This window comes from Setaria italica, chromosome II, assembly GCF_000263155.2.
Source record: "Setaria italica strain Yugu1 chromosome II, Setaria_italica_v2.0, whole genome shotgun sequence".
Taxonomy (NCBI): domain Eukaryota; kingdom Viridiplantae; phylum Streptophyta; class Magnoliopsida; order Poales; family Poaceae; genus Setaria; species Setaria italica.
The window spans coordinates 40022079-40037885 of NC_028451.1; the positions used below are offsets into that span (position 1 = coordinate 40022079).

The window sequence follows — 15807 nt, forward strand, 5'->3', positions numbered from 1 at the left end:
TTTTGATAATCTGGATGTATGCCCAACAGAATGACATACTGATGTTTCATCCACGTCAACCCAAACTTTTTAAGTGCTTTGCACTAGTTGTTTGATGAGTCAAATGACCATACAAGTGTCACCTAACATGACGCGGGAAACATATCATCGACTCCATAACATTTTTAAGTGCTTCATGCTAGTTGTTTGTTGGTTCAAATGACAATACAAGTGTCGTCTTTCATAGTGTAGAACACGTGCATAATAATCTGGACGCATGCCTAACAAACTAGCATTTCTTCCAAGTTAATCAATTTTTTTGTAAGTGCTTTGCGCTAGTTGTCCAATAGTTCAGGCAGCCGACACGAGTATCACATTAAGATCGTGGTGCCAACTCCATTACTTGGATGAATGCCTAACCAACTAATATTTTTTTCCGCTCAACCCAACGCATTTAAAGTGTTTTATGCCAGTTGTCCAATTGTTCAACCCCCCTCCTTCCCCCCCACACACATAGAGTGTCACATTATATGGCGTAGAAGATGCAGCACCAGCGCCAAAAACCTTTTGACATCTTCCTAATTGACTATTCAATTAGTAGGGGAGAATGATGATGTTTATGTGATGTCCATGTGTTGATTGCAAAAATGAAAAGATGTTTTCATCCTCAAAGCAAAATCCATACACAATTAATTATGATGGTTTCATAGAAATCCATACATGTTGGACCTATCATGGTGCATATCATATAGTTCAAGAACACAAAGATGATGCCAATTTTGTTGGTGATATAGAAAATATCCTTAGCACGGAGGATGATAGTGACAATGATACCTAGGTTATCCCTGTTGATGTTGATATTGCTCTGATGAGGATAATATGATTAGATAATGTGTGACGTGGAAGGGGACTTTATTGAGATGGTGTGTGTTAGATTCATGGGGTTGGTTCAAGAATCAAAGAAAACTCCGTACCCATGTTGCGAGAAGGAATAGGATCACACAAGGTTGACATGAGTTCTAAATTTTTTGACATTGAAGACATGCAATAGCTAGTCCAACAAAAGTTTATATAGTTATTGTTATTGTTAAAGAAATTGTTTTATGTTGAAAATGTGTCAAATAGCACATACAAAGATAAGAAGATTGTAAGAGTCCATTGGGGATGGAAGTGGTGAGAATACATGCATATCCAAATAAATGTATCTTATATTGTGAATATGCATACTTGCATGAATGTCAAGCATCTTGTTACAAACATGATTCTTTATATGTACAACCTTTCTATCTTGGCTATGTATGAAGCAAAAGCATTTTATGATATCATTGCCAATCCAAGGTTCTCGGCAATTGGGTGGAGATAGTAATATGTTCCTTGGACCATTGGTTGATGATTTAAAGTCAATATTGAAAAGTGTCTAGGTATGGATAACTAGCCAAGAATGTAATTAACTCTATAAGTCACATTTTTTTCGCACCATCAATGATTGGCTAGTGCTTGGTAACATGTGTGGACAAAGCATACTCTCAATGCTTTGCACAAGGCCATGAGTGTATGGCTAAAAAACTCAAATATATCTAGGTCATCGCCTCATTGGAGATGTCATTAAAGAACACACATGTACACTACATTACGATTGTTTTGTTGAGTTATAATTTACCCATGCACTAGGCTTGATATTTTTATTTTCACACGTCTCACCCCATATGGAAGCATTAGGAAATAGTTAGATGGAAAGGAAGAGCATGGTACAACACCCCGTGCTTTTCGGATGCGAATAAGTTTATGAAATGAATAAATGGACATAAAAACATTATGACAAAAGAAAGAACGTGAATTAAAAAAATGAAATGGCAATGTGGAAAAATAAATCAGTCCTATTAGAGTTACCTTATCGAAAAGAGCTGGAAGAGTTCGCCATTGCCTCGATTTGATGCACATGGCAAAATGACACATGTGTGAAAGTCTGGTACCATACTTAGTGTTCTCAATTTTTATATTGAAGTGAAGTGATCAAGACTTATGCCTAGAGACGGGAACTGAAAACTTCTTGCTTACTATTACTTCATACTTACTCCCTCCGTTCCAAATTATAGGTGGTTTTGACTTTTCTAGGTTCATAGATATTATTATGTACTTAGACATATACTATATCTAGATGCATAATAATATCTATGAACCTAAAAAAACTAAAATGACCTACCATTTGGAATGGAGGGAGTACGATTTAACCTAGAGAATCACTTATATCACTGAATCACTTCTCAGAAGTAGTTCTACCAAATAACAACACATCCGACCCTTGTTTGCAGGATCGCAGATGAGAGGCTTCGTATTCGGATTAGTATCTGCTTATACACGTCCAATTTCTCTACATTTTGAAAAAAAGTATGGAGGTGTAAAGATCAGTGTTTATGCGAATAGAATACAACATCATGATCTTTTTTTTGAAACATTGGCAGGAGCACTGCCTTTCATTTAAGATAGAAAGAAAGTCTAGAAACGAGCTACATAACGATTACATACTAAAATATTATGCTCATACAACGCTAAGAAGTATGGAAAACATCGCAACATTAGGCAGCAAGAAGTTCTTCGCGTAGTAGAGGAGTGCCACACGCCTTCCTTCGAATGAGAACATCATTTTGAATGAGCCCAAAGACTTGATCAGGCATCAACACTGAGTTTTCAAAGATCCTTCTCTTTCTTTCCTTCCAAATGTGCCATGTGGTGTACATAAGAATAGCTACCACCGATCTTCTTTGCCTTCCATTCAGAGTTGCTAAGATTGCTCTCCAACATTCATGAATATCAGGATCATTGCCTGAACTGATTAGTGATGAAAAACCCAACCAATTGGAGACAAGATACCAAATTTCCTTTGCATAGTAGCAATGTACATAAATGTGTAATGCCGTTTCAGGTGCTTGATCACATAGTGCATAAATTTCCGAGCAAGGCTAACTTCTCGCCAACAATTTATCTGCTGTGAGTATCTTCCTTTGAATAAGCAGTCACGCAAAGAATTTTAGCTTTCCTTCAGCATGAGCTCTCCAGACGTGGCTATCTTGCAAATTTGAGAAAGTCCCCTGAAATTGTGCTTCATATGTTGACTTGGAGTTATATTCACCATTAGATGTCCATCTCCACCGTATGATATCCTCCTGACTATTTAACTGAACACCTTGCACCATGTCCCGTAGAGCCACAATGGTCTTGAAGCATATATGCTTTGGCAAAGCTGTGCGGTGCAGGCGTGCAGCGCATGCAGCAGTGAGGCAGTGACTGGAGAGTGGGGACATGCGGGCGGTGGCCGGTGAGAGATGCGGAGACAGGCAGGCTGGCTGGCTAGGCCGTCTCGCTGCCAGGCACACCCAACGGGTCAGTGAGTCAGGACTCAGGAGGCGCAGGCGGCGGAGTGAACGGAGAACGCTCGCTCGTGACCACGACCACCCACTCGCCGCCGGTGGCCCACCACCGTCTTCCCCGCTTTCCGTTTCCCCCTCCTCCTTTTGGTCACGCTTTCTTCGTTCCCCGCCTTTGCTGCGCGCCTGCGCCCTTGGTCCCCCACCACTGCGTCCGTGTTGTTGGCGCCTCTACCTCACGACGACGGACGTGATGGGTGGGCGCGGCCGATCGGCCAGCCCACGTGGACGTGACGCCCATCAAGGCCGTTGGGCCGACCGGCCATCTACTGCGTGCATGAAGCAACAGAGTGGCTGGCCCGTTCACGTCTCACCGGCCGGGCAGGGCAGGCCCTACTGCCTTTTATGGCCGTGGCCGTAGCCGCGCGTCGGTACGCGAGGATCAACAGCAGAACCATTCGGCCCGTTTCCTAGCGCTGCGCTCTTCTTCATTCTCAATTTTGACTGTCACCGTGTCACGGTTACTCACTCTCTTGTGTCTTGTCCATTCCTTTACGACCTGAAAACCAGAAAAGATCCCATTGTCTTTGTCACGGTAAGAGACAGCAGCGGAAGGCAACGTATGAAAGGTGACGACTCTGGTATTAGTTACTTGTAATAACAATGATGCCTACCACGAGTTTTCTTCTCCAACCCTAACAAACACGTCAAATAAACATTGACATAGAGGGGAAACCTAGCACGAAAACCTTATATAAGATGAAAAAATTGAAAGCTGATCATTTTGGATAGTTATAAAAGACACCAACAATTTGTTTCCCTCCCAAATTATATAAGTTGGATTACAATTTATGGGTAGTAGGGTAGAAGACCATCTTGAAACCACTTTGTTGGTAGTTTATTTCATCATATTATTTGTGATTGTATAAAGATCATATAGTGGTATTTTACCATAGTATCCATGATCCACGATTCAACTTATATTATCTAGAGGCACAGGCGGAGCGTGAAGGAAAATGTAGGGGGCCAATTTGCCAAATCCGAACAAATATATAAATTAGGAGATTAGGACAATAAACTAGTGAAACATCTCAGATTTTCTCTAAGCAAATAACAACATATCTCAATTGACCACTCATTTGGCCATTTCTAGTTGGCCATTTCATGCCTTTATGAGCTGAATTAGCTAGTCACTTGAACTTAGACGGACTGCACTGGCACTGCAGCACAAGTCTTCATAATTTTTTTTTACGAGATAATGTGGTTCAGAACCCTCTATGGCCACAATGACGCTCCGCGCATGTCCAGAGGAATTACAACATGAAACAAACACAGTCTTAGAGTTGAAGCATGTCAAACTTTTAAACGTTCCACATGTAAAAGTTTGATACAGAGATTACTTATCCTCTTAAGTCTACGCACTCTTGAATTTAAATTTAATAGAGAGATTGCATGATGGAAACGTTCGACGATCGGGTTGGTAGTGTTGAAGGCGGCCATGATGGTCACCACGAATAGCAACTAGGCTGTTACCTTACCGATCAAACTAAGCTAGCCTAGTAGGAGTATTTGATAGAATCCATCAGTGTACACCGCTTGCTTGTGAAATTCGTGGGGGGGAAAATATCAAAATACAAAGAAAAACCAGGACACGTGAGAAGCGACAAATTAAAGGGCAGCGCGGCGGCGCAGCACCATCCATCTGGCCACCGCGGCCCGTGCCCGCCACCCACCCCAAATCCTCCACAGGCGGCCACGCACACCTTCCCGAGACCCCGACTCCAAGAACCCAAGCCATCCACCGCAACTCCCCCACCAAACCAATCCGAGCCCAGCAAGAACCAATAGCCATGGCGGCCCCGTTCTGCGCCGCCGCGTGCCGCCTCTCCGTCGTCGCCCCGCCCGCCGCGCAGGCGCCTAGGCCCCGGCGCGGCCTGGTGGCCGTGCGGGCAGAGGCGGGCGCGGGCGGCGGGATAAACCCGACCATCAGGAAGGAGGAGGAAAAGGTCGTCGACACCGTCCTCACCGGCGAGCTCGCCAAGCCGCTCACCGCCTACTGCCGGTACGGACAGCATCTCACCGGGTTCCCGTTTTTCTTGCATGCCCGATGCTTGCTTGATGCCGAGATGGAGACGAGCAGAGCATCGTGTGTATTGTACTAGTTTGCTGATGATTTTAGATGGATGATTGATCTAACCGCACTATGATGGCACTGTGGGATTTCTTCTGCTTACGTTGGGGTTGCGCCATTGCGATTTTGCATCCTGTTCTTTAAAATGCAATACCTTTTTACCTGATACAATTGCTAGTTTAACCTTCATATCGTGGCAGCCTGTTCAACTCATCCTCAAACACTGTATTTGCATGATAATTCTAAGAAGTCAATAAGCAAGAGTAGGTCTTCTTGTTAATGCAAACTCAGACACCATTTTCAGTTCCACGTGCTTGAAGTCGCTGCACTTTGACTCTTTCTGAATACCCTAAATGTGCTAGGGATCCTAATAGCAGCTTACTCATTTCTCTGTAGTCTTGAGATGAGCTTAAAGAAAACTACTTTCAGAACAAGTACTACATAAGAAACATCTTCCCATCGTACTTCTAAATTTGTTATATTTAATCCAATCTGACACTAATTGTACTGCTAAACTGGACTCTGTTAGTAATAAATAGTGAAGTGTCCATGCAAGAAAGAACTAAGCTGAAGGCAGTAGATTCCCTGTGATCAAGTAATGCTTTTTGATGCTCTGATTCATGGTCCTCAGAACTTTGTGGAATTTGTTGTACTAATATAGTAATATCAGAGATGCTGTGTCACAAAGTGATAGAGCACAATTAATGCCATCACATACTCATAGTAGCATACTAAAGAGTTGAAAAAAATTGAAAAATGGATCATTTGACAGGAGTTAAATATCTCTGCAAACAAGCACCACTGTACCCATATGAATAATCTACTGACTACTAGATGTAGTTATGACCTAACAGCAGAGGAACTTGCACTGACACCATATACAATTCTAAATGTCAGCCAGTGAGAATATTTGCTTGTGAAAAGCAATCCAAACAAATTCTTGTGTTTGCAGTGGGGCTCGCACACAGGAAATTCTACATGCCTTTTTTTTTGCGAATGGAAATTCTACATGTCTTGCAAAGAACTTTAGCCACAATGTTAACTTTTACACAAAGATTGATCGAGTTTTTATACTACAGAGTACAGATATATGCATCTGCAGAGTCCTGCATGGTTTGAACCACTTAGATTTCCAACTTCATAATTATTATTTCACATTGGTATTTGCTCACGGTTTCAAACTGTTCTGACCTTGATTGCTTTCTTTGTGATAAGGTGCTGGAGATCAGGAACATTCCCACTGTGCGATGGAGCTCATGTGAAGCACAACAAAGCAACTGGTGATAATGTGGGGCCCCTGCTCGTTAAGAAGTAGATGGAGTTTCTTTTGTCCTACTAGGGTTATGTTGAGCGTTGAGCCGAACACTATCCGAATGTCATGATATATGAGTTTTTTTTTTGTAAGTGTGCAATTATAACATCCTATCACGACTGAATTGATCCTTCAATCAGAAAATAAAATGAGTTGCTTATGTAGTTCGGAATGATGGGTAATCATCGAAATATGTAGTTCTTAGCTTGGTGATGGACGACAATGAAGTTATGAGCCTATGATTTGCCGTTGTCCTTGAGAGCTATGTTGTGGTTCTGCCGGTGAGGAAGTTATGTTTCATCGGTACATTCGTTCTCTTGATGGGTTGCATCATGATTTTTAAGGCCTGGGAACATCCCAATAACCGCATGCCTGTACCTGCTGATTGCAGGAAGTTTAGTACAGTTGTGCAGCTTGTAGATAGAGACTGTCCTGGCATCTTGTTACCGCAGTTAGTGGTGTGCTTTACTGAATAGGATTTACTCTTCCCCATATATATCAAGAAAAGTGAGATGCTAGGACGAAGAATAACCAGTGGCCTTCACTCTAAGGGGGCGTTTGTTTCTTTAGCACCTCCTAAAATTCTTGTCACATCGAATATTTAGATACTAATTAGAAGTATTAAATATAAGCTAATTACAAAACTAATTGCACAGATGGAGACTAATTTGCGAGACAAATCTATTAAGCCTAATTAGTCCATGATTTGACAATGTGATGCTACAGTAAACATTTGCTAATGATGGATTAATTAAGCTTGATAGATTCGTCTCGTGAATTAGCCTTCATCTGTGTAATTAGTTTTGTAATTAGCTCATATTTAATCCTCCTAATTAGCCTCCGAATATTCGATGTAGTCGGAACTAAAGATCGAAACACCCCTCCATGAGTTGAAGTGCCAAGATTTGACCCTGCGAGATAAATATCACTGAAACAGCAGCGCAGTAGGTTATCAGAGCCCTCAAGATCAAAGTGCGTATTGCCTTTTCAAGCCAGTTATTACTCGTACCTCCTATGTACAGCACCCAAAATAAAACTCCAGTCCTTACAGATGCGAGTACTCGTACAGCAGTAAATACATGAATCTGATATGGGCACGTAGACACGCATCCCGCAATCCGCATCGGAAACTACTGTACGAGGTGACACTGCCACATTTACAGTAGCCGGTGTGTGGTGGTAGTACACTGCTGCTGCTCTCTGCAGTGCCCGTGCACTTGTTACGCTTCGTTGCAGGGTCTGCAGTGGCCGTACGTGCAGGTGTGCTGCGTGATCGACTGATCCGGAGTGGCAGAATACTGGGTACCCCGCTCAACGCTCAAAATGTGTTATGTGCGCTCACATTACAATGGTGATTCAACCGGCAACGTTTTTTCTTGGGCTTCTTCATGCGTTTAGTGTTTTTTTTGAAAAAATTTTAACTCTTGATTTTTGTAAGAAAATCGCGATGTTTGTTTCTATAAAGAAAGTGCAAATTTGGCAAACCTACAGCAAAAACGTAAACGGGCGGAGCAATGGTGAGATTTTGATGGGAGGCCCAGCCCACGACAAACACACACGGCCCGCAAACCTGACCATACGTAGCCCAAATTTGCTAAAGCCTTAGCCCGCCGCATCCACACTGCGTTGCGGCCACAGCCCACAGGCCACAGCACAGACAGGCTTCGCAGTCGCAGCGCCGCCGGCCTCACGCCTCGCCGCCCGAACCAGCGCCGTCCCCCGTCGTCTCCTGCGGTCCGCGGCCTCCCACCGCTGCCTGCCTCCGCGTCTTCTCCCGCAGCGCCGGCGTCCGGCGACCTCCTCTAATCTCCGCTCGCGCCGCGCCCCCCTCGTCCTCGGCGTCGACGGCCCTCAGGCAACTTTCCCCCAATTCCGCCACCCCACCGTTAAGAAACCCTAAACCCCGGAACGAATTCGCAGCCCCTCGGGAGCTCTGGCGATGCATCTCACTCTCGAATTCGGGTAACCCTTCCTCCAGCACTTCTCGCTTTCCTCTCGATTCCTCTCGCCTTTCTGCTTTACTCTGCGCGAGCGCGCGGTTTTCCTGATGAGTGAAGCTGGTTTTGGGGCTGCAGGGGCGGGCTGGAGCTGCTCCTGGAGAACTCCACCAAGGTGCACAAGGTGGATGTCCCGATCATGGATGGCGAAGGCAAGGTGGCGATGAAGGGTCTGCTCTCTTGGGTCAAGGCCAATCTGATCAAGGAGCGCCCGGAGATGTTCGTCAAGGGCGATTCCGTGTATGTATTTGCTTTGCCCCTGTTTCTCTCTTCATCGATTTGTGTAGGTGTAGTATGACGATATCCAGTGGGCACTGAGCCAGGTGTTGCGCCAAGCTCTTGGGTATGCTTGGGTTGTTGCCGCTTCTCTTATGAATGTCAATTTCCTGATGGCTAACTAGTGCGGATTCTTGGGAAATAATGTTGCTCACATGGTACTCTAGTTCGTACCAGCTAAGCTGTAGCCTGTGGAGTGCAATTGACTGCAAATTTTGATGCTGCGATTTATCCAAATTATTTTGAACCCGTGGTTTAATTCGGCTACCTAAAAAATCAGCACCAATTAATAGTGCTGCGACTACAGCTTGATATTAGGCTCAGGAATTAGATCTTGAAAGCACTACCCATTACAAAGTAAAACAAGAGCTCTATCATGGATAGCAGCTGGTGCAAACTGCAAAGTACCTGGGAGGCTGGGAGCACTTTCACCCCTGAGCTATGTAGGCTTTACTAGCTGTTGTTGTTTCTTTCCTGTTGCTTATTTTGGGAGTGGTAGCCCTAAGAGGTGCAATATTTCCATAACTTATCTACATGTTTCTTCTTTAATACAAAATACTCAGTCCTCCCGTGTATTTGAGCAAAAAGAAAGAAACACAATCAAGCTTATTGATTCAATTTGAAAAGTAGCATTTATATGATGTTCATCTAGATGCTAGCCTTCACTCTGTCCTTTGAACTGGCCAACCATATTCACTCTTCTGTCTGAGGATGACAAACATAGGTATAAAGCCTGGGCGAGTGTCAGTCAAGACGATGACTAGAGACCGTCTAGATGTTTTTACTGTAACTTAAATGTGCACACAAACAAATTCCATACTTTACTTTTCAAGTGAGATTTGAGGCATACTTCCCTCCGTTTCAAATTGTAGGTCATTTTGGTTTTTCTAGATACATAGTTTTTGCTATGTATCTAGACATGATCTATATCTAGTTCATAACAAAAGCTATATATCTAGAAAAACCTGAATGACCTACAATTTGGGATGGAGGGAGTACCTCCTAAAGGCAGAATTCATCAAACAATTGGCAGTTGCATAATATGGCAGCAAAAGTTGGCACAAGCCACAACCCACAGAGCTATAGAGCATTAGAGATAGCTGCCAAGCACAACTAGTTGTTCAATTCAGATCACAGGCACAGGCACAAGCACAGGCACAAGCAATAAGCATCTGCTGATTCAGACCTCAGAGCACACAATGTAGTGCCTAGTAGCAGTAGCCAGTATAGTAGTATAGGGCAACACAGCACGTACAAAGGCACAAACCAGAGGACTAGAGGAGCAGCGTGGTTGGGATTTACCCAAAGGCGACACTAGGCACATCCAGAAAGTGTGCAGCTGCGACATCTAGACTGTTTGTGACCAAGTTTGACGTTTAGCCCCTAATTTTTTTTGCCTTTTCGATTATTTTTTTGGCTTGCCAATGATTTGGTAGAAATATATAGGTTACTTTCTATTGGCCTTATAGAGGTGTCTATTCTTTGTCAGTGCAGTAGTGTTAGAGCATTAAACTAATTCAAAACTAACTAGATAGAGATTCAGAAATTTATTCTTTTCTGCGATCAGGCGCAGCCAGCTAATTAGTATTCATGGTTTTTTCTTTGCTTAATGTGTGCAGGAGGCCTGGGGTTCTTGTCCTTATAAATGACTGCGATTGGGAGCTGTGTGGTGGTCTTGATGCAGAGTTGGAAGAGAAGGATGTTGTGGTTTTCATATCCACCTTACATGGTGGTTAGTTTAATTATCGGGATGTTACATCTTATGATTGTACTGAGAATTGCATCTTGTATCAAGTTGGAAAAGGATTGCAAATCGTGGAACTGAACCAGATGATATAATTATCATCAAACTAGAGTTCCATTTTCCTTACTGAAACACCATCACAAAAATATTGTACACAACTGATCCAGTATTTTTGTAATACTGCTGTGGTTCTCCTTGAACTGCTGTATACATAAGTGGATGGTCAAGTTAACGCATTTCTGACCACTGTTCCTTCATGACTACTACACATCATGGCGTTATCCTAGAAGTGAACAGTTTTGATGTATGATCGTGTTATTACTTGTGCTGATACTGTATCTACAATGGTTTTAAAGCTTGTGAGAAATCTGGGGATAACTGCTCATGCTGTTCGATATTTTACCCCCGTTGAATATTTGAGCGTGTTTTGCGAAGCTTAAGTTAAATTGAACTTAATCTTTGTCATATTTGTCATATTGACGACTGTCCTGCAAAATTATTGTCATGAAGGGACGAGGCTGGACAATGAAAAGAGATGGACAGAACATGAAACCAAAGAGTTTACAAAACAAGAGAATGCCCATCTCATCTGGTCCACAGCTTGGCATGTACAATCATACAAGGTTTCGATTAATACGTGAATGGATTCTTTGGTTAAAGAAGGATGAGGTGGTGGACCAGGATCCGCATGTCTGTCTGAGGCAACAGGTGCCTCCAGAAATGCGCAAGCATCAGGTTCTGTCTCGGACTTACTGCGCCAAGGTTAGGACCATCATCACCTGCTTTGCTTCACTTTTGTTTAGTTGCAGCTCAGGTCCTGACCAGACACGGGGACACTGTTGGCGACGGGCTGATGGATGAAGAGCAGACAAAGGCCCAGGATTGTAGGAAGTGTTTAGCTGAAAACACTACTTCATTCATTTCAAGCGACCGCTGCTTCCTTTCTTTTTCTTAAGAAACAGAAGGGGTATTTCTCCTACTGTTTATATATATTTAAAAAACTAACAACCGCGGATACAAATCTAGAGTTCAGTCATACAAAAGAAGGAAATGGAAGAAAGGGAAAAATAAAGAGCAGAAGTCTATTACAGGTGTTCTAGTCATTCTTCAAGCTAAGGAGAAGTAGCTTTCCTTTGCTCTATGCATAAGCAAGGCAAATTCCTTGTACTAGTTCTTACAAGACAGCTAGCGCATGTGGTACAACCGTACAGCATAAACATGGCAAATTAGTAAGATATAAATATTTTCAAACATATAGTGCAGCATCACGTATGCGTGACTCGTTTATTTAATTCAATCTTTTTAGGTGGAGATGAATATGTTTCATGCTCTGCCAGCTTTCTTCCTGCGGGAAATCTTGAGAACGGCCGGGATGTGGGTGTTGAACAAATACAATCTCCAGTTGATGCAGTTAGGATCAAAGTTAAACATGTACCCATCACCACCCTGGCCTGCGCCTGTCGTCCTCCACAACTTCCTCAGGTTTGTGTCATCAAAGCTTCACAAAGAATTAATGTAGGAGAACAAAATTTAATCAGTACAATTGCAAGTAACATAAGGATGCACGTGACACATTTTCTTTTTTTCCCCCCTACAGTAGAGGAAGTGTTTAACTTATGTCTCATAAATTTGTTGGTATTATTGATTGTCATTCTTTTTCGTTGTTGAACCATGACGTATATGATTGTGCACATTTTTTAACATTGAAATATGATATGATTAGACTATATAAGCATACATTCAAACTTTATCATCTTATATATTAGAATGACTAAAGACTGAATCGTGACATTGTACGTGTATTTAGAAGAAAAAATATTTTAGAGTGCTCGTCCTAAATCTCACCATGCCTTGAAGAAGGCAAACGGGGCATACAACTTGGCTAGAAGCATGAAGAAATTGTAGTCTCGATTGAGCTTATTGTGGAGCTCTGAGAACAACCCACCGAGTAATAAGTTCACCAGGTACAACATCTGTTCGTGTAAGATATTTTGACATCATCACATCATTATCTCTATGAGGGTAGGTATTTGTTCAAAAATATAACTTGGGATCGAAACAAATGTCAAATGCATACCTGCAGCGGTATTTTGTATCCTAGAACCATATATGCATGGAAATAAGGATATCTATTGAACAATAGTAGCCTTTTATGCTGGACGGTCCTCGTTTCATCCTCCACACGAGGGTTGATGAAAAAGTAGGCATATGTTGATTCCTCTAGAATGTAGCATGGCAGTGGATTTTGGTTGGCTGAAGTCACATGGTAAATTACTTGAGTCTTGTCTCCGTAGTGAGCCGCCATAGCTACCATGGTAGAATTGACCACCATGTCTCCAGGTATCTATAAAAAATATCAATTTGAACCTTTTTCCCTTGTAATCGCACAACATAAAAGTACTTGTGTTTTCTTCTACAGTATCGTGCCGCACAGTACTCACTGCATCAATTGTGCCATTGCGATCACCTATGAAACATGGAACAGTTTGCTTGTCGTAGCCAACAATAAGGACATCAAATGTCCTGCAACCAAAATATGATGTAATGGTGATCGATTTGATTTCAACAATTAGTGATGGTCAGTTTTATCCCTGAAGATCAAATAACGTTTTTTTCTTATAATGATGGAACCTTCTATTTCTGAAGATCAAGTGATGTTTTTTTGCTGATAACTAGCTAATAATCTGCCATAAACATGCATGCATATATGGATGGATTCTAGCGGCTATGACTGTAATGAAGCTCTTATAGTTGAATGCATCTCATACTTTTGACATACCTAGTTCCTTCTATCCATCCAGGAAACGGTTCCTCGAAAGTGCTGGTTACAATACTTGGCCGTACTATGACAACTGGAAGGTCTTCCGTCATGGAGCCAAGAAACATCTCCCCCATAGCCTTGGTGAACACATAGACGTTGGGCCAACCAAAATATTTGGCCCTTTGAGAGAAACTTATTGATTAGCAGGTCACCAATATATATTCATTCATGAGTGGATAAGAAAATGGATATTTCACCATGTATGTAATATACATGCGTCTTATATATATTACATGTACCTCTTCAAGCCAAGTTCCATCATGGCCTTCGTTTCTAACTGTTGTGAGCTATCTTCAGTAACAGAGTGCGCCGTGAGTGTTGCTTTGACCTCATGAACTAGCTCTAGCTCTGCTTCAATATCCAGATGGCAGTCTGGCTTCGGTGTTTCCCCCATCCGGATCAGTTTCTCTGGTAGCAGGCCTTCTTGTTCACCGGTTAATACATAAGCTGCTCAAGAAAATTAAGATCAGCACGTTAAGCATCCGAAGTAGTTAAGTTCACCATAGTTAATTATACATATATCTGCAGAAGATAGTCTACATTTTCATTTCACAGTCATAATTTTGCACTGTTTTGCATGTAGCATTTTTTGGGTTTTTTTATCTTACCACATTTCATACAAAAGCGCAGCTAGCTACTTGCATGGCCTGCTTATGACTTACCGGTGGAAACATGAAGGAGCATTCTGAGATGGGCACACTGCTTTGCAAACTGGCAAACGTTCTTGGTTCCCAAAGCATTGCATGCCAGAGCAACGTCGTACCTGAACACCGATAGATCCAACAAGGAGTCAAGATAGTGTTACTATGTAGTAAGCACAGAATTCACAAAAATGTCCGATGCAAGCTGTTCCTCTCTGTGCGCACCTCTCGTAGAAATTGGTGATTGCGGCTCCATTGACGATAATATCAATCTCCTCCGACAGCTGCTTAACCTTGGATCTGTGGAGCCCAAGGTCCTCATGTATGATGTCCCCGGCTACAGGTGATATTTTCTCTTGGATGAAAGAGCTGAATTCGTCCCCGTGTATTTGTTGCAGTGTGACGAAAAGTTCTTTCCCTACAACCTAATTTACACCCCCAATGCAAAAAAAGAGAGAAATAAATTGATGTAGTACTGGGCATTTTGAAGAGATGGGGACACACATATGTGCAAATGCATATCTATTCCCTTAGTTTCTAACTGTCTGTTACTATTGACATTTGACTTCAACGTTTGATCAGCCATCTTATTTTCAAAATATAGTGCGCTACATGTATAAAGTACATTTAACGATAAAACAAGCCACAGAAAAAAATATATATCTACATATTCTTTAAAAATAAGACGAACGCAATCCTTGCATTTAAAAGTTAAGAGTGACAAATATTTAGAAATAAAGTAAGATATGCGTGCGAATCGTATGCCGGCGCCCGCACCAGCAAGTAGAGCTTCTTCACGCCCGGCTCAACTCGCAGTATCTTCTCCACCAGCACTGCACACGTGCGTCGATCCCGTTCATATGTGTTAATTATCTTTTTTTAACATATATATAGCAATGTATACATATATCATATATTATTGTTTTGGAGCATATACATATAAAAAAGAAAAACTATAGCATATGTATATCGCAGGCTATATTTGTGTGTTTTCCCGACTTTGCAGCATGCATGGGACGTGATGATATACAGTACATTTTCCTAGGAAGCCGGTCGAGCCGGTGACGAGGATGGTCCTATCCATGAAACACCCTGCAACCTTAGTAGCATCCATGCCGAACTGCAGGCTCGTAGTCTTCATATCCCCCGCGGTGCAAGTTATATATATAGGCAGGCGGGGGCGTGCACCGTGCGTGTTTAGTGTTTTTGCATATTTTCCTTCATTGATTTTTTTGACCAAATCCTGCATTGAATGAGTCGTTTTCCGTTGAATTTCCTGAACCAAATTTATCGGTATAAGAGGTAGAATAGCCATCCTAGCTCTCTCTCTGATTGTAAAAATCAACCAAGCAGGAATTGGTGCCTTATTTTGTTTCTGGCAACTCATCGAGGGTGTGGATTAATTGATTTGTTCCAATTTTATCATATTTTCAAAATTTAATTACTAATGGGCTATGTGCACTTCCCCACTCCTCGTGACTTTTCCTGCTGCCGCATCTGTCTTCTACAGTTGGTATGGATTGTTTTTCTTCTCCTCTACA

The 15807-nt window shown here is 42.2% G+C and overlaps 3 protein-coding genes across 3 annotated transcripts; 2 read left to right on the plus strand and 1 right to left on the minus strand.

The window, feature by feature from the left end:
- The first annotated feature begins 5034 nt into the window (after positions 1-5034).
- On the plus strand, positions 5035-7038 carry LOC101780063 (CDGSH iron-sulfur domain-containing protein NEET). The gene is made up of 2 exons (XM_004957598.2): positions 5035-5406; positions 6691-7038. Exons 1-2 carry the CDS (start codon positions 5195-5197, stop codon positions 6788-6790), a joined length of 312 nt encoding a protein of 103 aa, XP_004957655.1. The 5' UTR covers positions 5035-5194; the 3' UTR covers positions 6791-7038.
- A 1384-nt stretch (positions 7039-8422) lies between these two features.
- On the plus strand, positions 8423-11111 carry LOC101780466 (ubiquitin-related modifier 1 homolog). The gene is made up of 3 exons (XM_004957599.3): positions 8423-8749; positions 8863-9024; positions 10680-11111. The coding sequence occupies exons 1-3, from the start codon at positions 8727-8729 to the stop codon at positions 10795-10797; spliced, it is 303 nt and encodes a 100-aa protein (XP_004957656.1). The 5' UTR covers positions 8423-8726; the 3' UTR covers positions 10798-11111.
- A 1534-nt stretch (positions 11112-12645) lies between these two features.
- Positions 12646-15380, minus strand: LOC101761048 (fatty acyl-CoA reductase 3). Its single transcript, XM_022823806.1, has 9 exons — positions 15302-15380; positions 15003-15099; positions 14492-14692; positions 14288-14388; positions 13865-14072; positions 13584-13745; positions 13266-13327; positions 12882-13138; positions 12646-12777 (listed from the first exon to the last, which is right to left on the minus strand). The coding sequence occupies exons 1-9, from the start codon at positions 15378-15380 to the stop codon at positions 12646-12648; spliced, it is 1299 nt and encodes a 432-aa protein (XP_022679541.1).
- Between the last annotated feature and the right edge of the window lie 427 nt (positions 15381-15807).